The sequence below is a fragment of the Eutrigla gurnardus genome (assembly GCF_963514095.1).
Source record: "Eutrigla gurnardus genome assembly, chromosome: 3".
Taxonomy (NCBI): Eukaryota; Metazoa; Chordata; class Actinopteri; order Perciformes; family Triglidae; genus Eutrigla; species Eutrigla gurnardus.
In genome coordinates, this window is record NC_139917.1 from 7,307,953 (window position 1) to 7,334,589 (window position 26,637).

Consider the following 26,637-nt stretch of genomic DNA (forward strand, 5'->3'; position numbering starts at 1 on the left):
TGCGTGGCCGCCATGTTGGAGCTCAGAGAGTAGATGGCTTGGCAAGAATGTGGCAGGCTTATGCTCATTCCACTGTACAGACAGTTCCAACATTGAAAACAGGCATTGCGGGATAATTTATTTAACAATAAGTGGGGATGTTGTTCTGTTTTATTGTTATGTAAGTGGTAATTGAATATGGCTTTAGACTGTCCTGAAAAAGACCTGACACCATACTGTTAATGGTTAACGTACTGAATAACGTTAATTGTTAAAACACTAACGTCACGTGACCTAACTGTGGACTATAAAAACATTCTGGGGGTGCAGCTTCCAACAGAGGTCTGAAAAAAGGAGGACTTCTCAGTTCGGTGATGTATTCGAAGTCAAAGACTCTTCCAAATGACAACGCCATATTTATGTTATTAAATTATTGTAATGTAATTGAGTTGTCTATTGTATGATATTATATTGAAGTATTTTGTTTCACTGTCTAAAGTTAATTAAATAAGATAAAACATTTGAGATCATATATATATATATATATATATATATTTGTGTGTGTGTGTGTGTGTGTGTGTGTGTATGTGTGTGTGTGTGTGTATGTGTGTGTGTGTGCCTTTATAACGATGTAATAAATGTATATAAACAAAAGTTTAGGGGGGGGGGGGGGGGGGGGGGATTATGGCTCCAAACGTTCCCTTTAAACGCAGCTATGGGCCTCTGGTCTCCTCCTAATAAGGAGGCGGTGTGCCCTGCCGTCCACAGGAGAAGAACAGGGTCGCAAATATGAGGACCAAAGTCAAGTCAGACACATGACAATGTACATGTCCTGTTAGGAACTTTCATAGTAAAATGTTGAAGTACTTGCACGCAACATTGTCAGGCTTTCTCATATCAGGAATATGAAGTGAAAATAATATCTGAGAAGCAGAAAGTTATGACTGAACATGTTCTTTTGGTTCCATTTTGAAGGCATACATTCAGAGTTAAAAATCAGTTTTAATCACTTGATATCCAAAATAGTTTAACAATTTGATATTTTCTTGGTGTTTAGTTATATCTCTTCTGATTGATGAGTTCAAATTGTTTTTACTTTAGACATCACATTTTTTTATTTTCTAAACATCACTTGAAATTATGTCAATCTGGTGTCATTTATATCCATTTATTCCCCTCTTCCTAAGTAGTCTTAATGTCTCATAAACATTTAACTTGCTTGCTTTTGCGACAACCCATATTGTTGGAATTATCATGTAAAAATTCGACTCTATGTTCTTATTTTGAAAGCGACAGCCCCATTTCCGGTATGATTCGGCTCGCCTCTGCTTGAGTTCACGTCTGTAACTTAAGGAGGGAGGCCCCGTTCTGTGTGCAAATTAAAGCTGCAGCACCGCTCAAGACGGAACCAGAGAGCGCAGAGAAGCGCGACAACAAGCTGATCCAGCACGAGAGACACCGGGACGAAGACGGAGACAGCTGAAGACACACACGGAGGAGGACCCGATGAGACCTGACCCGCTGGAGTAAAACACTTGGAATTTTGAAGAGTAATCGGACTTTTGTAGCGGAGCTTCTCGAGAGCGCGCCATTCCAAGCTGGACCAACTTTTACGCACGGATGTTTTTGGAGATGTTGCATTGATCCAGGGATTCTGGAGCATTCGTGGCTAACCGTAACACGAAGCACGGAGAACTTTTGACACATATTTTAAATGACACATTCTTGGAATCGGTCTTTTCGTCTCCCACTGCAGATTGACGCGAGAGGAAGTGCGTGTCCGTACGACACTCCGCGGTCCGCACCTGGCGACCCTTGACGTCTCCGTCTGAGAGGTTTGGAAGCTGCGGTGCGGAGAGTCAGACGTCTCGCCCGCGTGAGTCACCGTGAGCAGACACTCAGACAAGCGGCGCTTACGGGCAGTGACACACATATATTTAATATATATTTAACCGCGCGTGCCACCGGGGCGAGGCTCGGATTGGACGCGCAGATTGGACGCCGAGGTGCTAAATGTCCAGCCGGTCGCGTGCGGCTCCTCGGGCTGGGCGGCACCATGAGGTCCTGGGTCCTGCTGCTACTGCTAGTTGCGCTCTCAGCGGCCCGTCTGAGACTCGGCAGCGCTCAGGTAAGATGTCAACACATGACCTCTAGCCGGCGGGGGGGCGACCATGGACATGGATGTATCGTGCGGTCAATGAAATATTGATTTTAAGACAAATAACATGTGGTGATGGTGGTGAATGGTTCTGTACAGGGAAAACGTTTAGCTCTCATGTGAAGGTACATTTGATTTACAGCCTCAAATAAGTGCGTCAGCTTTGTAACAATGAGCCCTCAACAGGCACAGACATATAAACGTCTCATGTCAACGATTATCCCGCCAAAATAAATGCGCATCATCATCAAAATATGCTGAAAACGTTTAATGGAAGTAAAAGATATGGGAAACAAACAGTTTGATTGAATCATAGATAGGACTCGCTTCCTTTTTATTGAAAATCAAGCAAATTATCTTAAATACGATCATCAGAAATAATAAATAACAAGATGAAAAATCTAAAAAATAAAATAGAAACATTTGACTGTTCTTTGATACATAATTCCTGGATTTTTAAAACCCGGCTCTATTTTTCACTTCTCAAACATGACAGTGAACTAGATGTCTAGTCACTCATGACGATATTCTCGCTTATCTTAATCACAGAAATTCACCACAATCTTGTTGTGTTTTAATCACGATCCACAGTGAAGACTGAGAAAAAACAAGATCTTTTTTTTAGAGAGAGTTTCTGATAGATAAATACCCAGAGAAGAGATTGGAAGACTCAGATGTGTCTCCTTCACTCGCAGGGAAGTCTGACATTCACTCTTAGCTGTGTGTTGATGTGTAACAGTGTACACTGTCTGTCCATCTTCTCTCTGTGAATCTGCAGCTTGTGTCCAGTGAGAGATCAGATTCAGAGCAGTATTTCCTCTGGGATGTTATGTCTCAGTGCTGTTACCTTATTCAGTCCAGTGTTTCCATTCAGACAGACAGACAGTTTGTCATTCTGGCAGCCAGCAAACAGACACTTCCAGATGGTCAAATACACATTAGAAGAGAAGGTCCAACCAAAACTACAACAGCCTTGTCATGTGCATTCAAGCATAGGTAACCAACAGTATTATCTTTCTTAAAGGTTCTCTACATTCGGAGCATTACTATGTCATCAAATAACTACTGTGTAAAGTTATAGTGAAGTCATGTCTACCTGAGGTGTGTGTTGTTGTCAGAACTTCTCCTTGCTTTGTTGGCATAGCCACCTGGCCACGTTCCTTTCCTTTCCTGCTAGCTAGCTCACTGCACTGCTCTCATGCAGTGGTTACAACTGATAACGCCGGCCTCCCCTCAGGTAAACACTGTTAGCTCTGTCATCACCGTTGCCGTTGCTTTTGCTGTTAGCTGCTCAACCGTTGCCATGTTGAGAGTCATGTGAAGACCCAGGCTGTGTTGGAAATCACTCCCTACTCCCTAAGTAGTGCACTATGTATGGAGTTCTCCATTTTGTATTGGTGTCCGAATGTATAGTGAGCATTACTATTCCCTATATACTGTAGTGCACTCAAAGTACAACCGATGGTCACTAGCCAAGCAAATTTTACCATCATGCATTGCGCTGGAAGACAAATCGCTAACAGAGCAGAGGAGAGAGAGCGGCAAAAATATTAATAATCGTATATTAATAAATGTTTAATATTTAATATATGTATTGTTCACAGAGCAGAACAAGAAAACACAAACAGCCAAAGTATGATGTTTTTCGTTATTTACTTTCAAAAAGTGCAATATATATTAATTATTTAATGAGATTTTGGGTGAGCTGCGGCGGGGGGGGGGGCAGGGCTCTTCGTCGATCAAAGCAAAGCCCCGTATGACAGTCTGAAGACTCTAAAGATGGAGATGAGGGACAGATTGTGGCGAGCGATCGCTGAGGAGTTTGGGATCGGGGGACAGACTGCAGTCTGTTCAGGGTTCGGTGGAATGCGGAGATGTGGGGTCCCGGTAGTGCTGCAAACTGGTCCACCTGGACCCGATTGGGATCGTTGAAAATGAATACAGCAGTGAATACGATGTAGTGATCGTCTCATTATTGAAAGAAGAAGAAAAAAGATGAAAACTGTTGGCTGTTTTTATTTTTTCAAAAAACGAGACAGTCACGGAATCTCCCTCCTGCTGGAGGACTCATTCTTTTCGTTTTGTAATGTGTATATCTATTAAAAAAGTAATTATCCTCCTAATTTCTCTGCATGTGAGTGTGTGAGATGTGAGAACATGTCATTCCTGACACGTATTAATTATGCGTCAGGAATGACGTCATCAACAGCGCTGAATTTTCGGGTTTCGGACACAGCACCAGTCTGGTCTCCGAAAAATTTTTCCTGTTTCGAGGGAAACATATTTTGTCGTGGATGATGTTTGCTACCAACGTATCACTTAGTTTGAAAGGAGTCCACATATGGAGGTCTGGGTGGAAGACGTGGGCATTTGTTTCAATTCCATCATTATTCTAATCAACACGAGGATGTTTTTTTTTTTACTAAACCATGACCTTTTGTAGCGTGTTTTGTTTGTTAACCACGTGTTTCAAACTGGTCCAGGAACAAACATGTTTCTCTGGAAACAGTGGAAGGTTGCAGAGTGTCTCAAGTCCCGTCTTCTGCACTAGTCTGTCATGTGGACGATGAGCTGTCAGATGACGTCTGTAAAACGTTGTAATTATAGCAGCCTCTATGGTAACGTCTCAGCCACAAATGATTATGGTTCATGAGTACGTCTGGAGATAAGTGACTTCTGCCTTCACGTTGTTAGTTACTCACACACTCACATGGAGAAGCTGCTGGAACTCATGATCATACAACTCCTTTGCATTCAGATCATCACAGTTTACACAGTGCAAATAAGATGCTATAAGCACTCGATGGTGCACATTGAGCTGAAGCTCAGTGCCTTGCTTAAGGGCACTTGGAAACTACAAAATAACATCCCCATACACACTGCAACCTCAATTAGGTTTCTAGGGAGGTGGTTTTCTTTCTGGAATGAACGTGCCACATCTGTCTGTGGAGAAGACTTCAGTTTGTCCTCTCACTGATTACTGAGCATCCACTGCAGGTTCACTGAGGTTGTGAGCAATCCAATCAAGCCTTACTGCTTATACAATGTGTTTACACACACACACACACACACACACACACACACACACACACACACACACACACACAAATCCTTTTAAACAGAACTCAGATCCAAACACATATCCAAGGCCTGTACTACGAAGCCAGTTCGACATACCAGGTTATCCTTCTGTTATCCAGCAAACCATAATCTTACAGAAATACGAAGAAGTTAAACGTATAATTCAAGCAAAAAGCCACAGTTTCTTCTGCCAAATGCAGGAAGGACAGCTGGTAATAACTCGCCGACTGTGTGAATATGTTATTAGTCGTATAATATGACTGCCCCATCATAAGGGCACTACTAGATTTGACTGATAGCTCAGTGGTGGAGTTACCGCCCCATGTACCGAAGCTCCCTGCAGCGGTCCCAGGTTCGAATCCGCCCTGCAGCCCTGTTTTAAAGCATGCAAAAGAAAGGTTTCTTTTGCTCCTTTAACTCTCATGCTGTCCTCCCACATTAAAAGGCCAAAAATATAACTTTAAACAATTAATGTGTTGCTTAGATGTATTCTTATAACGTGGTTTATGACAATATCAGCCTCATTCTTTCAGCTGCAATCCCGGCGGTGTAAATTGAATTTGGGAGCAAATAAAATAAATATAAAAACATAACTCAAAGTGGTCAGTAGGCTGTACGCTGACACAGATAAGTCATGCCCTCCAATGAGAATCTGGATCTCTCATATAAAACAAATATAATTGGTCTCTGAACTCTCTAGCTCTAGACCCTTTATCTATGCACCGAGCTCAACGGGATCTTTTACAAATGCAGATCTTCAAGAGAGCTGATTGGTCAGCAGGCGGTGTTTTTCTCCGCGTTGATCTCTTATCAGGAACATAACCTGCTCCAGAGCAGGTTACTATGGCGATCTACCCCGGTAAGACGTGAACCAGCGTCGTAGGACAGAAAACCCAGGTTTAACGCTTAAGTTACCTCGCTAAGCCCAAATCCTGCTTCATAGTACAGGCCCCAGGTCAGATCTCAATGCTTTCATCACCTACTGTTCAACCATGACATCAACACACGCTCACAGCTGATTGGTTGCTTGCGTGGATGATGTGCCGCTGCCAACTGGCTTGATCCATTTTACATAAGAACAACAACTAATCTGCCAGGGATTTCACAGCCTGTGTGTGTGTGTGTGTGTGTGTGTGTGTGTGTGTGTGTGTGCACATCTGGAGCTGTGTAAGTGTTAGTGGACATATGCTTCTCCGTTTGTGTGTGTGTGTATTTGTGAGTGTTTGTGTGTAAGCCTTGTGTGGTGCAGTATTAAAGGGCAAATGTAGGGGACAGTTAGAAATGGGATGGGAATAATAATATTGTTCTTAGAGAGAAGCCTGCAAGAACTTTTGGGATTCCTCAGTATGAGAACTTCCTCAAATAACCCATATAATTATAATAATAATATTAATACAGGGGGGTGATGTAGTCAGAGTGGCGGGTGGAGGGCAACTCAACATATTTATCTATTTAAAGTTCCAACATGAATAATAACAACATAATAAAATCAATTATATTTTATTATTATTTAATGGGCATATTATTACTATTCTAATTATTATGTTCTTATCTGGAGAAAAAATGTCCCTCACAGAACTTTTTCTTGGTTCCTCAAAGCATATAAAGAGGTTCCTTGAAAATTACAATTCAGATGTCAACATTTGTGATCAATAATGGAGGGTTTAGCTCAGGAAGTAGAGCGGGTTGGCTGGTAACCACAAGATTGCTGGTTCGATCCCCGGCTCCTCCTAGCTGAGTGCCTGGCGTCCCTGAGCAAGACACCTCACCCCAATTGCTCCTGACGAGCTGGCTGTCGCCCTGTGGTTGACTCCGCCGTCGGTGTGTGAATGAATGGGTGAATGTCAGTCAGTCCTGTAAAGCGCTTTGGATAAAAGCGCTATATAAATGAGGCCATTTACCATTTAATCAAGCAACAAAGAAGTGGAACAGAAATTATCTGCTGTATAAACTGGATTAACGATATCCAGCTATCAAATATTCTTTATCGTACATTCTTCTGGGAATGTTTGTGTTCTGCAGGTGTGTGTGTGTGCGCGCGTGTGTGTGTGGACGTCTGCCAGGTCTCTGATAAATGAAGGCGTTTGTTGTGAGTCACTTGTCATACACTGGTGTCAGTGATTTGTGTGTGATGTAGTATGTTTGTGTGTGTGCGTGAATGTGTGTGTGTGTGTGTGTGTGTGTGTGTGTGTGTGTGCGTGAATGTGTGTGTGTGTGTGTGTGTGTGTGTATGTGTATGTGTGTGTGTGTATGTGTGTCAGAAAGCAGTCAGCTGGCCCCATAATTACATTCCATTACATTCACCTTTCTCCTCAAACATTCCATACAATCTATTTGCCTTCCAGGCTTCCTAGTATGCAGTGTGTGTGTGTGTGTGTGTGTGTGTGTGTGTGTGTGTGTGTGTGTGTGTGTGTGTGTGTGTGTGTGCGTGTGCGTGTGCGTGCGTGTGTGTTTTCTGTGTGTGTGTGTGAGAGACCTGCTTGTAGATCATGACATCCCACCAGACTGTAGACTTAACTACATACACTGACACAGTGTAAAGTATGGAAAAATGCCAAGCGTTCCATTACAATGTTAAGCAGAAAAGACATTTACAGACAAAAAACAATGTGTGTGTCCGTCTGTGTGTGTGTGTGTGTGTGTGTGTGTGTGTGTGTGTGTGTGTGTGTGTGTGTGAATGCATGCATGTTGTGTGGCGCACACGGTAGACAGCAAATATGCCTGTCTATACTGTTATTGTTTCGTGTTTTACTTTGCAGTTTCTGCTTTTCCACTTCTGGTTAGCCGCTAACAGCATTTCTTACTTGTACTCTGCACAGAACACTTAAAGCGGAATCTAATTTAATCTAATCTGAACAATTTATAGGCTAAAGTCAAAATGAACAGCTTGTCATATTATACATTGAAACGCACATATTTTGCATGTATTTTTTTCAATAGCTACTGAGAATCAGCTGATTGAAGTTATGCAAATAGATCAATCACAGAGAATCCCATCTAGGAAACACATTTGGGTGTTGAGGTTCTTTCAAGCACATGACCATGTTATCCAGTAGAAGAGGAACTCTTTGGGCTGATCTGTGTGGACAAGGAACAATATACTGTAGAATAACACAAAGAAAGTAAGACAGACGTCTGTATGAGGGAGAGGAAGACCAGTACCAGGACAAGGGAGAGGAAGACGAGTACCAGGACAAAGGAGAGGAAGATGAGTACCAGGACAAGGGAGAGGAAGACGAGTACCAGGACAAGGGAGAGGAAGATGAGTACCAGGACAAGGGAGAGGAAGACGAGTATCAGGACAAGGGAGAGGAAGATTGAGTACCAGGACAAGAAAGAGGAAGACGAGTACCAGGACAAGGGAGAGGAAGACGAGTACCAGGAGAAGGGAGAGGAAGACGAGTACCAGGACAAGGGAGAGGAAGACGGGTACCAGGACAAGGGAGAGGAAGATGAGTACCAGGACAAGGGAGAGGAAGACAAGTACCAGGACAAGGGAGAGGAAGACGAGTACCAGGACAAGGGAGAGGAAGACGAGTACCAGGACAAGGGAGAGGAAGACTGGTACCAGGACAAGGGAGAGGAAGACGCGTACCAGGACAAGGGAGGGGAAGACGAGTACCAGGACAAGGGAGAGGAAGATTGAGTACCAGGACAAGGGAGAGGAAGACGAGTACCAGGACAAGGGAGGGGAAGACGAGTACCAGGACAAGGGAGAGGAAGATGCGTACCAGGACAAGGGAGGGGAAGACGAGTACCAGGACAAGGGAGAGGAAGATTGAGTACCAGGACAAGGGAGAGGAAGACGAGTACCAGGACAAGGGAGAGGAAGACGAGTACCAGGACAAGGGAGGGGAAGACGAGTACCAGGACAAGGGAGAGGAAGATTGAGTACCAGGACATGGGAGAGGAAGATGAGTACCAGGACAAGGGAGAGGAAGATGAGTACCAGGACAAGGGAGAGGAAGATGAGTTCCAGGACAAGGGAGAGCGACGAGGGAGAGGAAGATAAGTACCAGGACAAGGGAGATGAAGAAGAGTACCAGGACAAGGAAGAGGAAGACGAGTACCAGGACAAGGGAGAGAAAGATAAGTACCAGGACAAGGGAGAGGAAGACGAGTACCAGGACAAGGGAGAGGAAGACGAGTACCAGGACAAGGAAGAGGAAGATAGCTACTCTGAGATGGGTCATTACTTTTGTACTGAATTTCTGCAGCAAAAGAAATTCAAACAAAATGCATAACCCAACAAAACATATGCTATCTATTGCATAAGGGCAGACCTGACACACATACGATGATGCAATTTCTGTCATTCCATTTGATGTTAGTGTTTTTATGACGTTGTGCTGTGATTGACTTAATGTTCCTGTTGGGAGAGAGCAATGTGTTAGTGTTTGGTAGACATCATGTATTGTGTTAGTGTGTTATTATATTAATAAATTATTGTTGAAGTTTATTTAACAATGTGTGATTTTGAGCATGAAATGAAACGTTTTGCCAATTGCTTGTTGTAGGTGTGTTGGTGTGTTTAGAGTTTAGGAAAATTATTAAAGGTATTGAAAACACTGTTTTAGCGATCTTAAAAGGCTGTTAATTGATAAACATCATACATTCATGGTAGAATAAAAGGGATAAAAAAATATTTGTCTCTCAACTTTGACTCCAGTATATATTTGTTCTGAATTCAGGTTCCCTGGGGGACCACACTCTCTCATGTCCGTGTGTTTCTGTATTAGCACCCTCACTGTAATGACAGGATGTAACAGGGCCAAACTGGGCGGACAGTTGAGTGGTTCATCATCTGGATGTGAACTGGAGAAGAGGGGCGAGTGTCTGCCTGTGTGTTTGCTTAACTGGGTCAGCCAATGGCTCGTGAAAGTCATCCAGGTGTCCTGAGCCGACGCCCACAAACAGACCACGACGGAGAAGAGGGAAACTACATGTCCTGAGAGAGGGACAGAACATTATGATAATATATTTTTTTTAAATAATCTTAGATCCAAAACATCTCAAATATGGACGGAAATAAAATGATAGTTTCAGAAATATCAATGTTGCCCCATTTAAAGATTGCATATATGTACTAGAGATGAGGGTCTGAGCTGTTAGTAATGTTAGCTGTGACGGGCGGCTACACATTTAGACAAAATTAGAACCCTGGTTAATGGAGTGTTTTAATATATTTTAAAAGGCCAAAATGTTTGTAATACAATGAAAATAATAAGTGAACAAGATTATAAATGATAAAAATATCACTTTAGATTAAATCCTACAGTATTACACAACTGTAGAAGAAAAGAAGAAAACAAAATAACCAATTAGTTTGCACAAACATGTCTTTGTGAAAAGTGCGTAAATGGGCTTTAAGAAGAGAAGTCTTGGTGAATGAGGCCGAATGATGAGATGACATGAACCTGAATGCACTATAAAAACACATGTTTGTATTTTTTATGTCGTGCTGGTTCAATTTGATGCATTTAAACCTGGGACACATGGTACAGTTACCAGCCAAAACGACAACGTTAAAGCGGTTGTTTCCCAGGTTCAAACGTGTAACACTGTTGGTCTGTGTGTCCACAGAGTGAGCCACTCCCCTCGTCGCTGGTCCACCTGCTGAGGAACTCTCCCATCTCCTCAGTGGACGACCTGAAGCTGCTGCTGCAGCAGGACACCGATGCATTAGGTAGTAATAACCCCCCCCACACACACACACACACGCACACACACACACACTCTATTACACTAATCAGACACATGTGGAGGAGGTGAGTGTCTACAGAGACAGGAATGCAGTAAGGACAACATCAGCGTACAAGCACCATGTGAACACAATATCTACAAGGGACGGAAACAAGAAGGATGAACCAGCATGTTATGAGACAGAGAGAGAGAGAGAGAGAGAGAGGCTTGCTTTGGCAATGTAAACATATGTTTCCCATGATACCAAAGCTCCACTGAATTTTAGGGAGATAATAGATAGACTATATATATAAATAGAGACAGAGATAGAGCTAATACCGAGAGAGAAAAAGAGATAGAGAGATATAATAGAGAGAGATCAAAATAGTTAGATAAATAAATAGAGACAGGGGGGCAATAGAAATAGAGATAAATGGAGATAAACCAATACTAGGGAGGGAATAAATAAAGAGATACAGAGTAATATGGATAAAGAGATATTAGAAGGTGAGACGGAAAATGATAATAGAGAAAGAGAACTAGAAACTAGAAGAGAGAGAGAGAGAGAAAAGCAGATAATAGAGAGACGATAGAGACAGAAATATAGATAATGAGATAATAGAGCAGGGGTCTTAAACTTGTGGCCCGTGGACCAACTGCGGCCCCTGGAATGCTATTTTGCGGCCCCCTACCTGAAATCAAAGCTTGATGTTAGTGCGGCCCACATGTTTTTTTCTTCACTTTATCTGCATGAGTCGTTGCCCTGTGCGTTTTGTATTTTTTAACACTTGTGGGCTACCATAGCTCAGGCACATGATAACAACACGAATTAGCAACGTTGGTCACTTGTACCGTAATTTGCGGACTATTGAGCGCACCTGAATATAAGTCGCACCCACTAACATTGGTCCCCCTTTTTGTGGAATAATTGATGTGGCCCAGCCTCACCCAGACTCTACCTCCAGCGGCCCACAGGTTAGTTGAGTTTGAGACCCCTGTAATAGAGAGAGAATGGAAACATTAGAGAAATAGAGATTAAGAGATAATAGAAAGATAAATGGACTACTACTGTTAATACTACTACTACTGTTAATACTCCTACTACTACCAAATCTGCTCCAGATTTATGCCTAAAAGTCTGTTAAGACAGTGTTCTGCTTGCTCTTGCTTGATAGAAATAGAAAGATAATAGAGATAAAAAATAAAGACATAGAGATAAAGAGACAATAGAGAGAGAGAAATAAAGAGATAATGGAGAGAGAGAAATAAAGAGATAATGGAGAGAGAGAGGTCAGAATCCAAACAAACAGATGAAATCCCACGCAGCTTAGCGGGTGATTAAAAAATCCATTCCTCTTATCCTTCTGAAGAACCAAGTCATACATACATATATTAATGGCTCTTTGATCATCCCATATGCATAAATAACAGAGTGACATAACAGCGACCACAGAGAGGAACCAACAGGGGAAGGATCCTCAAAAACAGGCCACGAGGAAGTGACTCAAAGCGGATTCTTTCATCAACAAACTTTTATTTTGCTTAAGTTTGGTTTTTGAGGGACTTCATCAAGGCTCTGAGTGGAAGCAGTAGATGAATGATTAATGTGTTATCTTGTGTTTTTTTAATATGCTGTGTTTTGTTTATCACACCAGAAACACACATGTTGACGTTAGCATTTAGCTCAAAGAAGCTGCTTTCAAAGCTGTGTTCACACATTTTCAAAATTGGGTTAATTTGTGTTTATTCGCATCAGATGCATGCGCTAGACACATTGGGGAGGTGGCGGGGCTTACCTCCATGTAGACACCAACAAGGTTTCATCAATCATGGCTGAAATGACTATTTTTCCTTTTTATATGTTGATGTCCCAGATACTGAGTTCATAAAGTCATCCAGAGGTGTGTTCACTTCACCTAAGAAGATGTCAGCTGGCTTACCACAGCTGTATGAGCCCAAAATAAGCTAATTGTAAAGATCAGATAAAAAGAAAGATGCTGAAGTCATGCTTTGTTAGTCCACAAGCTGACTACTTTTAAAATGCTTGTTTTCTGAATAGAGTTTGGTTGATGGGTGCTAGGCTACGCTAACATCGTAGCTGCTCCATCAACACTCCAAATAAGGTCATCTAGACATAAATATTGCAGAGACCTTTTTTGGACCAAAGACAGTCTCTGGTTTCTCCACATAGTCTGGTCTGGTCTCTGGACTAATGTGAGCTACTATCGTAGACCTCTGGGAGACCACAGACAGTCTCTGGTTTCTCTACATAGTCTGGTCTGGTCTCTGGACTAATGGGAACTACTATTGTAGACCTCTGGGGGACCACAGACACAGGAAACAATATTTGTTTCCTCCATTTCTCATTCAGCAACTTCAGTGACGACAGTTAGGGAATCTCAACACCGATAGTTTCGTGACTCTAGTATCTAATTCCCAGCGTGAATTTCACGTTTGAGTTGAAATACAATTCAAGTCTCAAGAATGCGAGAATGAATCGTATTTCTCCTCATTCACGGTACCCGCCTGGCTTGAATGTGCATCAGTTAAAATGTTTGCAATGACTTGACTGAATGCAGTCATTGCACGTGTTTGGTGTGAACACATTATTACTTTCTGTGTTCGCCTTCTTCCATTCGTTCTTTCCTCTCAGGTAACTGTCTTGTCTTTCATCACCTATGCATTTCATCACCAGTCAAATTAAAACATGACCATGTAAACTGAAAGGGATGACTGAACAAGTAATGCTGATTTTTTTTACAGAATGAAATGGGTCACATGGTAAAATACGGAGAACATGTACAATAGTTGTAGATGCAGGTAAATGCATGGATGAAATAAGAAGGCAGCTAATAAGAACAATAAGAAACTCTTCTCTTTTAGCACTGGCTAGTTAATTAGGGCCAAATACTTTGTGCATCACACACGCACACACACACACGCACGCACGCACGCACACTGACCAAAAGCTAGTCTACACCAGGGATATAATTAGGACTATGGGGCAGTTCAGTATGAACTAACGACATATGTAAGGCTCACAGAGTTATATTTAACATCTCATATCTCTCCCTCAACAGGATTCTTGACAGCACCGAGACAAATTGTAGCAGAAAATAGCCTAATTGTTTAAGAAGGAGAAGGACGAAATGGCTTCCTTTTAGCAGTGAACAATGAGCTTTGCTAAAAACTTCCCCTGAAGCCCCACATGCTTTACAGATTTCTGTGCTTAATGTAATCATCTCTTCTGGTGTTTTCATCTCATCTGTTTCTGTAGAAGAGGAAGAAGAAGAGCATGCTATTCTCACAAACCACACCCACAGCCGAAACACCAGAAGTCTTGGTAGGTTTATGCATCTATTGTTCCTTTCCTGTGTTGTTTTCTATCACTCTGTCCACCCGTCTGTCCACCCGTCTCCTAAAAAATGACATTCCCATGTAACTAAACTGCACTCTCACTTAGGTTTCCAGGGAAACGTATGGTTTCCGGACCACACAGCTGTAGTTCGATACAGTATAAACATGTGGTGAAGGAACACAAACACAACAAATCGACACAGTTAGGTTCCAGCAGGAATGCTGCTTGGTTAGGTTTTTTCCGATTAATCACACCGTAGCTGTGGATTAATCACGATTATTTACCATTTGTAAATATACCCCCAAAAAATGATTAGCCTGCTGTCTGTCTGCCCACCTTAAGTGTTGCTAACTTTAATTATCAGCTGGCTGACAACAAGACAGGAAGTTAGCTTGTGTCTAGTTTTTTTTCAACTGTTCAACACTGAACTTCTACAATCACAGCTGTAACTCTGTCTCTCTCTCTCTCTCTCTGTCTCTCTCTAACGTTGTCGTGGTAACGGTTGTAGTAAGTGAAACCTGACAGATTCTATCAGCAGACACACAGCTGACAACTTCCTAGCTAAATGAAGTGATGTGGTGGAGACTCACTAGACTCTCTGTGTAGCTTCATATTACAGCTGCTGATAAATGATGATGGGCCATGTTTGTCCATCAGGTTATTGTTGCAGCTGGTTATTAGGCTCCATAGTGAGAGGTTAGGTTTGTTATTCATACTCGGACGTCCCATCAGAGAGCCAACAGCGCTCATGCCAAAAATCAATCATCCCACGTTAACACATTATTTTTTAAAAGCCATCGTAAAAACATTATAGTTTGGCTCAAATTGAATATGAAATTGATACTAAACAAAACAAAAATGCAACAAAAGTATTTGGTAATGTTTAGGGAGCAATGTTACAGCAGTCGTCTGTGTTTTTTTGACCCGTCTAGCACCCAGACCTCCTCTCTACCATAAAAAACTTTATCCACAGCAAAATATATTTCTCTTGAAATGTACTCCACAATGCCGTTTACTAAAAAAGACAAATAAATCTGACGGCTCTCCATCATTTTGATGAAGTGGAGACGTTGAAGCAGTCCCACAGCGGGGATGACCTCCCGGTGAAACGAGTGCAGACGTTCAGAGAGTCGGGTCGGTCCAGTCTATAGGGGGAGCTACCCTGTGATTAACAGATCACTACCGTGGTCTCGCTACCATGCTACCAATGTAGTTAGCTACTAAGATGACTTTAACACATGAATTATGGAGCTAACTTTGTTAGCAGCTTCTCACCAGAATACAGATGGGTCCTGATCCAGTAAGGTTGCTGCTCTGCTACTTGTGTTCATCAGATCCACCCGTTTATCCTCCCGCAGTCTAAATATGGTCACTTCCTTCACTCGTTGCAAAAATCCAAGATGGCGATGGCCAAAATGCTGAACAGCACACATCAGTTAGCGGACCTTGAGGAGATATTCACAGAATTTGTCAACAACTGTATTGGATTTAAATGTCCAGGGCAGGCTATGTTTTTTTATAATAAAAACAAATACATAGAAATGACAGGTAAGAATAGATTTTGATAGAAATTTTACAACCTTGTCCCTCGAAATAATCAGCAATGAGAAAGTCTGATGCAAACACGGGTCGTAACATAACTGTTAGGAGACAGGGCTGGTCCGTCAAACCTCTTATTCTCGTCCTTGTCCCTCTCCACCAACCAGTGGAGGCGCAGCCGGCCCTGCAGGCGGCGTGTAAAGTTCGGACGGAGGTTATGGAGGTGACAAGGTCGATGCTGGACCGCCGCAACGCCAACTTCCTGTTATGGCCGCCCTGCGTGGAGGTGCAGCGATGTTCGGGCTGCTGCAACACCAGGCTGCTGCAGTGTGTCGCCACCATCACCTCCAGCAGATACCTGCAGGTACCAATGCTGTTGATGCTGAGCCAGGCTAGTGTTAGCTAAGCAAAGCTAACAGGCTAATGGCTTGAGAATGAGTGGTATATGATTCCAAGATGATTCAAAACAAACAGAAACTTAGTTTAGTTTAGTGTTCTCTGTTGTCATGTTGAACAGGAACACAGTTTGTTGCTTCACACCGCAATGTGATTTTTTTTTGTAAATACGCACTTAAATATTGTGACGTTGATTCTGTGTTCTTATTTCAATCTGATCGCTTCAAGGGATGATTTGCACACTTGATTGGAAACTGCAAGTTGATATGCAGAACCTGATTTAATACATGATTTCATACATACGTAATCCAAGTTGTCTTTCGTTGGAACATTATACAAGTAGTTGACGGCTTGGCATGGAACATCTTCAGCCAATCAGATTGCTCTGCTGTTGCAACAGGTGTTACTTACGGCAGGTGAACTTAAACATTAAACAATAAGACATCATCATTAAATTTCCCAAGTTCATAACTTATATTTACAATTCTTTATTGTAATAAATATTTTGTTTTAATATACAAATTCATTATCTAATTACATGTGTGCATACATTTCCAGAAAATAAATGTGAACAGTGGATAAAGCGAGATGCAAAATGATTGTTTCATTTTGTTGACATATTAGAGTCAAAAGGTTATGATGGGGGGGATTTGGGATCTTTCTTTATATCACTCCATAAATCAGAAAATACCGTCAACAGCCATACACAAAAATGTCTCCATGTTTGGTTGATGAAATGTTGTATAAATAAAGCTGTGAATGATATATGAACAAACCTGTAGAACCCCTCAGAATCTAGATAGCAATGAAACTGGAAAGTGTGGTGGAATCTACTGAAGTGGAGATTTGTGATGCAGTCTGAGAAAAAACACATTTAGAGAAAACTTTCTTTAAAGATATGGATTGAAAAATGAATAACTCATACGTATCACCATGATTATAACTGACATAAAGACATTTTTCTTAACTTTTGATGAATTAAGGAGAAACAAAGGGCTAAAATAAATATTTTGTAGTTTAATTTAGCACGTTTGTATGTTACAAAGGTTGAAGAAGTACTCAGAATTTTTACTGAAGTAAAAGTACTAATACTACAGGTAAAAATCATCAGCATCAAATTATACTAAAGTACCAAAAGTTAAAATTAACTCAGTCTGCAGGATCATTTATATTAACCTATGTTAATAATTTATGCATTCATGTGTTTTTATCTCAACTGACATTGAGACAATTATTTTTTGTATTGAATGTTATGTATAAATATGCAAATGAGGCATCTAATGGTAACTTTGGGTTGATTTAGTACAGGGGTACTCAAATACAAATCCTCAAGGGCCACAAAGATGTTTTTCAATGACTCAAAGGTCCATTTATTGAGGTCGGTCAGGCCACATGTGATATACTGTATTTAGTGCATTTCTTTTTGTTGTTCTTACCTCTGAATTTTGAGGATATGTTTCTTCAAAATGTGTATGCTTTTGTCTCATAATGCCGTTTCAAATTGGAAATCTTCATCACAGGCATACAGGCCCGGTTCCAGAACAGAATGCCTTGGGGTGCATCTGAGATTACAGAGGGTGCACCATTACTATACTAAAACCAGTGCCGTGCGCGCCATAGATATACTAAGGGTGCGCGCATTTTGCACACGACACACGACGCGGCCGGCCACCGGCCGCCGAAGGCTATCACAGCAGCGCTGATATAGAGCGACAACATTGCGACCTCGAGCGTGATATTACTTTATACAACAGTTATATTTCGTAAAATGTACTGTTAATAATAATAATAATTGACAATAGATTGTGATTTGTTTGTTTATTTAATCATATAAACGGATGGAATTGCTTCCGCCAACAAAAATAGATCCCCACTGAGCGGACTGTTGCCAAGCAACATATAAACAAAACACCATACATAAATGTGGAGTGATTTTGACAGTTTGGTGAACAGTCAGAGTGATGTTGGAAGCTCATATCTCAACGGTATTTAATGGAAATTGTCACAAGTTTAACTACAATTTGTTTTGTGAGCAAGTATTTTATTATTTTTATCATATTTCTAAAAATGAAAATCTTTTTTTTAATTTTTTTATTGAGGGTGCAAACAATTTTTTTGGGGGTGCAATGCATGCTTATGCACCCCCGTAGAACCGGGCCTGCAGGCATATTAAGCACATGGGTCTTGTGCTGGTTGGAGGAAGAATGAATGCAAACTTTTGAGTCCATTCTTCTTTAAATTGGCGATTTTCACTGTCCACCTTTCTGTAGGCAGAGAACTTGGAACACGGCATTTTCATGTAATCTTTTTTCCCGTCTATGGTATCTATCTATGCTCCTACTGGCAAAGTGGCAATATGCGAACCGCTTCAAAAACGAAAGTGAAACTTAAAAATGCTCGCAGCGCGACCCAATAACAGGCTGTCTGTGTATCGTTGGCATGGAGACAAGTCCCGATACACGTGTGGACCCAACCAAAACACATACTGAAGAAAATAATAGTTCCGGGGCCACAAATAGGTGGCCGGCGGGCCGGATGTGGCCCGGGGGCCGCCTATTGAGTACCGCTGATTTAGTAGAATCTACAAATACATAAAGTAATTATGTTGTGTTAATTATTATATAAATGCTCGTTTCCGTGTTACAGAAGATCAATAGACAAAAATCTCCAGTGCATGAAAACTAGATCTAATGAAAGAAAACAATCAGATTGATTGCTGTATGTGAGTTTGTATCATCTCTGTTGGATATTTCATGATGATTTTATTAATGATCTACATGTGTTTGTGTGTTGACGTCTTTCCTGTTCAGGTGATAAAGATCCAGTACATAAACAGGAAAGCCCACTATGAGAAAGCCATCATCTCAGTGGAAGACCACGTCAGCTGCCGGTGCCAACATTCCTCCTCTTCCTCCATCCAGAGCAACCCCAACCCTCCTCCACCTCCACCGCAGCAGCATTCTCCCTCCTCCCACCTTCCCCCGCCCCCCTCTCGGACCATCCATCCAGCTCCACCAAAGACCCAAACTTCCAAGGCCGACCTCCATCGCCACGACGACCTGAAGCACAACCAGCAGCAATACCGGCCTGAGGAGCGTGACCCTGTTGCCAGGCAGTGGCAGCAGGGCAGTTACACCCAGCTGGTGCACTGGACACAGCCCAGGGTGCAGCTCGGCTGGCCGTCTGAAGCGAGGGCGGAGCATAGCATCATGGGGAATACGCAGCAGGTAGGGCATGGGAGCGGCCATGACGGAAGCAGGGAGGACAGCAGCATGCGTGCACCAAACGGTGGCGGGGAGGCGCATCATGTGGATCACATGCAGAGGCAGCAGCAGCTGCTGCAACATCAATACCACCGCCAGGCGATGTATCCAACGCAGCTCCAGCACAGAGCAGCCGAGGACCAAGAGCTGAGGATGCAATCTCAACTCAACACTCCCCAGTCAGACAGCGCCGCGACACTAGGCAGCACGACCTTGCCACCAAAACTAAGCCCCGCCCCTTCTACGAGCACCAATCAGAGAGACTCAGTGACAGAGGTCGCGCAACACAGACAGACTGAGACTGTAACAAGCAGCCAATCAGGAGGGAAGGAGAGGGAGGAAAGTGGGTCGGCCACTAGCGGCGACTCTGCCCGGGCAGAGCCAGCTCATCAGGGGGCGACACAAGACTCCAAAGCGGGCAGCGGTGTTGGTCATTTCATGGATGAGAAGCGGAGACAGAAAGCTCTGGAGATGATACAAAGGGAGCCGACTCTTCTTCACCCTCATCATCCTCAGCAGAGACCAAGGCCGACCACGTTTAAAGCAGGTAACACTCAGTTGCGTGAGAAGTGGGGCTGCAAGATACTGAAACAAAACTCACTCCACTATTTCTTTCCAGCAATATACATTATATTGCGGGAGGTCTGGTGTGAAAAGAGGGGCCCAGGTTTGAATCTGTTTTGGGTTCCTTAGGTTGATCTAAATGAAAGGTAGGTGTGAGTGTGAGTGTGAGTGTGTTGGGATCAGCTCCAGCCCTCCCACGACCTTGAACAGGAACGTAGGGCTTTTTCGATTTTGCCCAAAAATAAAATCCCGATTTTCGATTACGATTACGATTATTTTGTGAAATGACAAAAGGCAAAGAAATTATTTCAAATATTCTGTTTTTATTGAACATTTTGCAAATAATTTCCCCATTGGGATTTGAGTACTAACCTTGCTCTTATTAAACAAAAAATCCCTCAAGGGATTAATATAAAGAACAATTAATGAACTTTTGCCATCTGGCTTTGCTCCATGTTATCTTCTTGTAGACCTCTTGTAAACAAAAAAAAACAATCCCTTTGGGATTAAGAGAAAAACCTCACTTTCACATACTGTATATCTTAAGGTGTGTCCATTAAACAAAAATGAATGTATAAAGTGCAGAACTTTAATTTTACGAGTCTCACGTCTTTAACATCGTCCTAACTACTACATAATCGCGATTACGATTTAAAATCGAATAATCGAACAGGCCCACAGGAACGGTGACCAATTATGAAATAGAACTAAACTACTTTCCCCCTACCTTTGGTATATTTTCAAGTAAAATGTGTGGGACTGTGTCCTGGTTAGTCACCTCCAGCAAGAGAGGCCTGGGTTGGAATCCGGGTTTCCTTCTCTGTGGAGTTTGCATGTTCTCCCCATGTTAGCATTGGAAATGATGTGGCTAGGAGAGGCTCCTCCCACACAGCGGAAGAAGAGTTCAAAGTTCATCATGAAACTGGCAGGCCGACCAATGCTGTAAGTTATTAATCACTCTTACTGGATTAGTCATGAAAATGAGAATCCTGGGTGTTTTCCTTTGTATGAAGCAGCAAAAAGTTGCAGCGTGACGTGTGTGACTACTGCACATGTGCAGATGGCAGTGTTGGTGCTGAAACAACATGTATTGCAGCCTTTGTGAGAACGTGTGGAGATTTGTTTTGAAGGTCATCAATTACTTTTGACAAATGTATTTTTATATCAGTGGTCCAGATTGGACATTTAAGATGTCATTGAGCATTGAGATATTCTGACTCGCCAACGTATCCTCAAATGGTTTGTGTGATACTTTTCTGGTGCATTTTCTATGAATGTGGTTTGGTTTAAAATAACTATGGAAGGTTAAAAAGTCAATACTGACTTCTGGTTTCACACCGGACACAAACAGTGGTCTGTGTATTGTGATTACTTAACTGTGATTTATTACTTTTTTCAACTGCAAATTATGCAGTATGTTTACATCTCTTTGATCTAATATGATAAACATTTAGTTCATCTCACTTCAGTCAAGCAGACTGACCAACACTCCATCTTTGTTTTGACCAACGTCCTGCCAATCCTTCTGACTTTACCCATGACCACACCATAAAAACCTCTAAGACTACTATAAGACAGTGAACCCAGATGCAGACACAGAGGTGAAGACAGGGATATGGTTTCACGGTTTTAATAGCAAATATGAATAGATTAAGCTGAGGAGCAAAGGAGAGGGGACATCCAGGCTGAGTGTGCAGGGGTCCAGGGGAGAGCAGCAGGCTTGATAAGAGGTGGCAGGGATGTGGCCGGGCTGAGTATTTAAAGGGGCTTGGTTGTGGATGAGGTGCAGCTGGTATGGATCTGCTGTGACTCGGCCTTTCTGATCTAAAGGGAATTAAGGAGAAAGAGCCAATCAGGGACGGCAGCAGCTTAGAGACATAACTACGACATCAGCAGAGTTATTTTTTTAGAGCCACAGAATACATTATGCAACCGTTCTCACAGGTTAAATCACTCCTTCTGTCAAGTAAACGCTTCTATTTCAGTTTGGTCCTCCGCGTGGGACCATGAACCAGGATCAGCAGGCACACATAACCACGGCAACAATTTGATTTGATGACAGATTAGCTCACGGCCTTCTCGTGCTCTTTGCTGCCAAACGTTGAAGATTGATTGTTTGGTTCAAATTGTTTTGTTTTTATTATTATTTGCATTTGCAAGATTTGAGGGAATACAACAGTTCTACCAGAGGGAGTATTACAGTACTACCAGAGGGAGTATTACAGTACTACCAGAGGGAGTACAACAGTTCTACCGGAGGGAGTATTACAGTACTACCAGAGGGAGTACAACAGTTCTACCAGAGGGAGTATTACAGTACTACCAGAGGGAGTACAACAGTTCTACCAGAGGGAGTATTACAGTACTACCAGAGGGAGTACAACAGTTCTACCAGAGGGAGTATTACAGTACTACCAGAGGGAGTACAACAGTACTACCAGAGGGAGTATTACAGTACTACCAGAGGGAGTACAACAGTTCTACCAGAGGGAGTATTACAGTACTACCAGAGGGAGTACAACAGTTCTACCAGAGGGAGTATTACAGTACTACCAGAGGGAGTACAACAGTACTACCAGAGGGAGTATTACAGTACTACCAGAGGGAGTACAACAGTTCTACCGGAGGGAGTATTACAGTACTACCAGAGGGAGTACAACAGTACTACCGGAGGGAGTATTACAGTACTACCAGAGGGAGTATTACAGTTCTACCAGAGGGAGTACAACAGTACTACCAGAGGGAGTATTACAGTACTACCAGAGGGAGTACAACAGTACTACCGGAGGGAGTATTACAGTACTACCAGAGGGAGTACAACAGTACTACCGGAGGGAGTATTACAGTACTACCAGAGGGAGTATTACAGTACTACCAGAGGGAGTATTACAGTTCTACCAGAGGGAGTACAACAGTACTACCAGAGGGAGTATTACAGTACTACCAGAGGGAGTACAACAGTACTACCAGAGGGAGTATTACAGTACTACCAGAGGGAGTACTACAGTTCTACAGAAGGAGGGAGTACAGTACTACCAGAGGGACTAAAGTACTACCCCTACATTGCAGTAGTAATGCCTGGTTGCTTTCCGTGTTAGATCCTGGTCCCGTGTTTGAGACTTTAATGTACGAGAGAATCTATTGGGGAGTTTCCCAGACAGGAAGCAGCCACCGAACATGCATGACTCAACATGTGTCCTGCTATTCTTCCTCGGCCTCCGGGGAGCTCTGCAGTCCCAAATCAGGACTTCCCAGCGACTGGTGTTCACTCAACTCAAACCTGCAGGCTTTGTTATGCAGACTTCAAGGTCCGCTTCACAGTGCAGTTACAAGAGTCAGACTACACCAGCTATTTTATCATTTTGTGTTTTTTCTCTGTGTTTGTTGTGTGTTTATGGTCCTCCACTAACACACATGACTTGTTGAGCCACCTAAAAGTACCAAATCTGCTGCTGTTTCTTGCTGTTTGAACAAATGACCAGTGTTTTTTCTGTCCAGCATGTTTTCCTATACATTATGAAACTGCGTTAAAAGTGTTAACTTTCATATTTACTGTTCTCTTCCCTCTTGCAGCACTCTCTCCTCGCGTCTCCCCATCAGTTCGTCAGGCCCCGCTCCGTCCAGCATCATCGCGTCGCAGGAGGAAACACCGCAAACGCATCAGCAAAGCAGCCATCAGAGCCATGATCATGTAGAACTGCAGGTGAGGTGTATGAGGACCTGTGGATGACGGTCAAGTCTTCATCATAAAAAAAATCAACATGATTAAGGTTCTCAAATTCACCCCTACACCAGAATATGAATATGTTCATTTTTAAATATTTACCTATAAGAGATTTATTTCACCAGGCATGTTTTTAACTTCATTTCTGTGACTCAAGATCTTGACCACTGCCTTTGACAAACAATTATTGTCTTTGCAAAAGCATGAAGGTTAAATTAAATTGACCTAATTAAATTAAGGTCAGTTGACAGTATCTGTCAATGAATATTTAAATTTGTGCTCATCAGTAGATTATAGGTAACATGTTGAGGTGGATAAAATAATTGAAGTTGGGAGAAGTCAGAAGAGACTGAGAGTGCACATTTGTATACAACGTTAACTCACGTTAGTCACATGACTGACTCCCGTGACTCGTGTGACTTTCAACACTAACGACTCACATTATTACAGCCAACGTCAACAAGGAGAATTTGCGTCATTTGAGTAATTCAAATTTGCGTGACATTCTCCTCTTTTCATCCTGATGATGCTGAACCAGAAATGGAAGAAACAAATATTGTTTCCTGTGTCTGTGGACCCCCAGTGGTCTAGATAGTAGTTCATATAAGTCCAGAGACCAGACCAGACTGGTTCCAGAACCAGTGCTATGCATGGAGGGTGATCCCAACTATATATTGTTGGTCCCGCCCCACCTCGGCACGCCCAGATACCCACCCTTGCTCGTTGCTCGGCTTGCATAGCACCTGACCCTGATGCTGTCACTGTGGGTGGTGGGCCTCACAATGCTTTTTTCCCGGGCTGTTCCTGGAGCATGAGGCCAGGCCCCGGCCACCAGACACTCGCTGACCCAGCCAGGTCTGGCTCTAGGAGGGGGCCCAGATCTATTTTAAGAAAACAAGCATTTTAGAAGTAGTCAGCTTGTGGTCTTGCAGACAGACCTAACAAAGCATGACTTCACACTTTTTACTGATCACCATCATTATGGAGTTATTTCAGCATCCTTTTCATCTGGTTATTAATATTGAATCACAGATACATAGTTTATTTTGGGTTCCTCCAGCTGTGGTAAACCAGCCCACGTGCATCTTGCTAGATCCAGTGAATCCAGCTTGGTGAAATCCACAAGCACCTCTGGATGATGTCATGAACCCAGACAGGACGGGGTTTGGTTCCCTAGTGGATCTGGGACTTCAACATGTACAAAGCAGCAATAGTGGAGATTTCAGGTGTGATGGAGGAAACCTGGTTGGGATCTCCTCCCTCTCCTCTCCAGTGTCTCTAGCACGAGTGACGCAATTAAACACAAATGACCCATGAACAAACTCATGCATGTCACGTGAGGCGTGAATGTGCTAACAGATTAGATTAACAGTCATGAAACAACGGTTGTGAGATGCATAATGTGTGTACACACAACATGGAAAGCATGTTCATCTTGTGATTTTCTCTTTTCCTGACAGGAGATGGTTAAGCTTAACAAAAGCAAGACAAATTGCGCCAAAGGAATATGGAGAGACAAGAAAACATGGCGTTGTTGAATGTGGGACAGTAGACTCTGTGGACGGAGGCTGCTGGAGCTGCTGCTGCTTCAGAGACACTCACCTGTCCTGCTCCAGAGCTGCTGCAGAGCATCCAGCTTTGTGGATATGCTTTAAAAGTGCAATCTTCTGAACTCTTTGGGATGGAGGATATTAATCTCACCAAACACTGGATTTCATTCGTATGAAGCTGTTTACGTGGATTAATGGAAGACTGGTGGTCAGCCATTGATTGGCTGCATAAACTACTACTGATTGGTCCACAAATGGAGGACTAGGAATTCATTATTGGGGGATTAACTGGATTTCTACACTGGGACGAAACCTGGAAGCTGCAAAGTGCAGCTCAGGCCACGATGCCAAACATTACTGTTATCCAATGAACCTAACACTGGAATAGCCACACACTGATCATACCACGTCAACTAGAGACGTGCTCGACCGTGTACTGTAGCTTCATGTACTGGAAAATACCCATAACCTGCTCATGTTGTACTACTGCCTGATCAAAATGGAATAACAAATGAATGCCTGCCTAGATAACATGCTATGAATACCCACATGAAAACAAGTCTTAAAGACGTTTAGACATTGCTGTTAGAGCCAACACTGTATGTAGAAACGCATCCAAAGATTTCTGGTGGAAGAAAAACTTTATTTCTTAACTTATTTAAAAAAGGAGGATTTGAAGTCCTCCACTACTCAAGTGTAATTATTGTTGGAGAGTTTAATTATTGGTTGTACTGTTACTGTCAGGAATGTTATTTTTAATAAAAAATTTAAAAAAATGAATGACCAGTTTGTTTATAGTGTTTTAGATGAGTGTTTTAATGGGTGTGTTTTTGGTGTGTGTACGTGTACTGCTTGTCTTGTCTGCCCTATGACGGGACGTCTTGTCACGCAAAGCAAGGCAGGGGTCAGCAGAAATGCCTGGTTGCTATAGCAACATGTGGACGGACATGTCAACAGAGAAGTATCGTATGGTGAAACAGAGACGAGGGAGGTGGGGGGGATGTCAGTCCAGGAATGGACAGAAGATGAACGACGGAGAGGGAAAAAGACAGGGAAGATGAAACATCTCAGCGAAGTGAGAAGCAGAGAAAGACTAGGGATAGGGGGGAAAAGTGCACATACTATATATATATATATATATATATATATATATATATATATATATAGGAACAGCCAAGATACTACGCAGAACCCTCAAACTCCCAGGCCTCTGGGAGTAGAGGAAGTAGTAGAGGATCCAAGCTTGAGGATGACACAGATACCACCCCACCAGGGGTGAGAAGGAGATTTTTTAAAAATATAAATATATAGATATTATAAATAAATACGTGTGTACTTTTTCA

General features: G+C 42.5%; 1 protein-coding gene across 1 annotated transcript; it reads left to right on the forward strand.

The window, feature by feature from the left end:
- The first annotated feature begins 1,375 nt into the window (after positions 1–1,375).
- On the forward strand, positions 1,376–26,059 carry pdgfba (platelet-derived growth factor beta polypeptide a). Its single transcript, XM_084006372.1, has 7 exons — positions 1,376–2,107; positions 10,802–10,904; positions 14,178–14,243; positions 15,965–16,161; positions 19,004–20,003; positions 23,594–23,723; positions 25,205–26,059. Exons 1-6 carry the CDS (start codon positions 2,036–2,038, stop codon positions 23,713–23,715), a joined length of 1,560 nt encoding a protein of 519 aa, XP_083862498.1. The 5' UTR covers positions 1,376–2,035; the 3' UTR covers positions 23,716–23,723; positions 25,205–26,059.
- Positions 26,060–26,637: the final 578 nt, after the last annotated feature.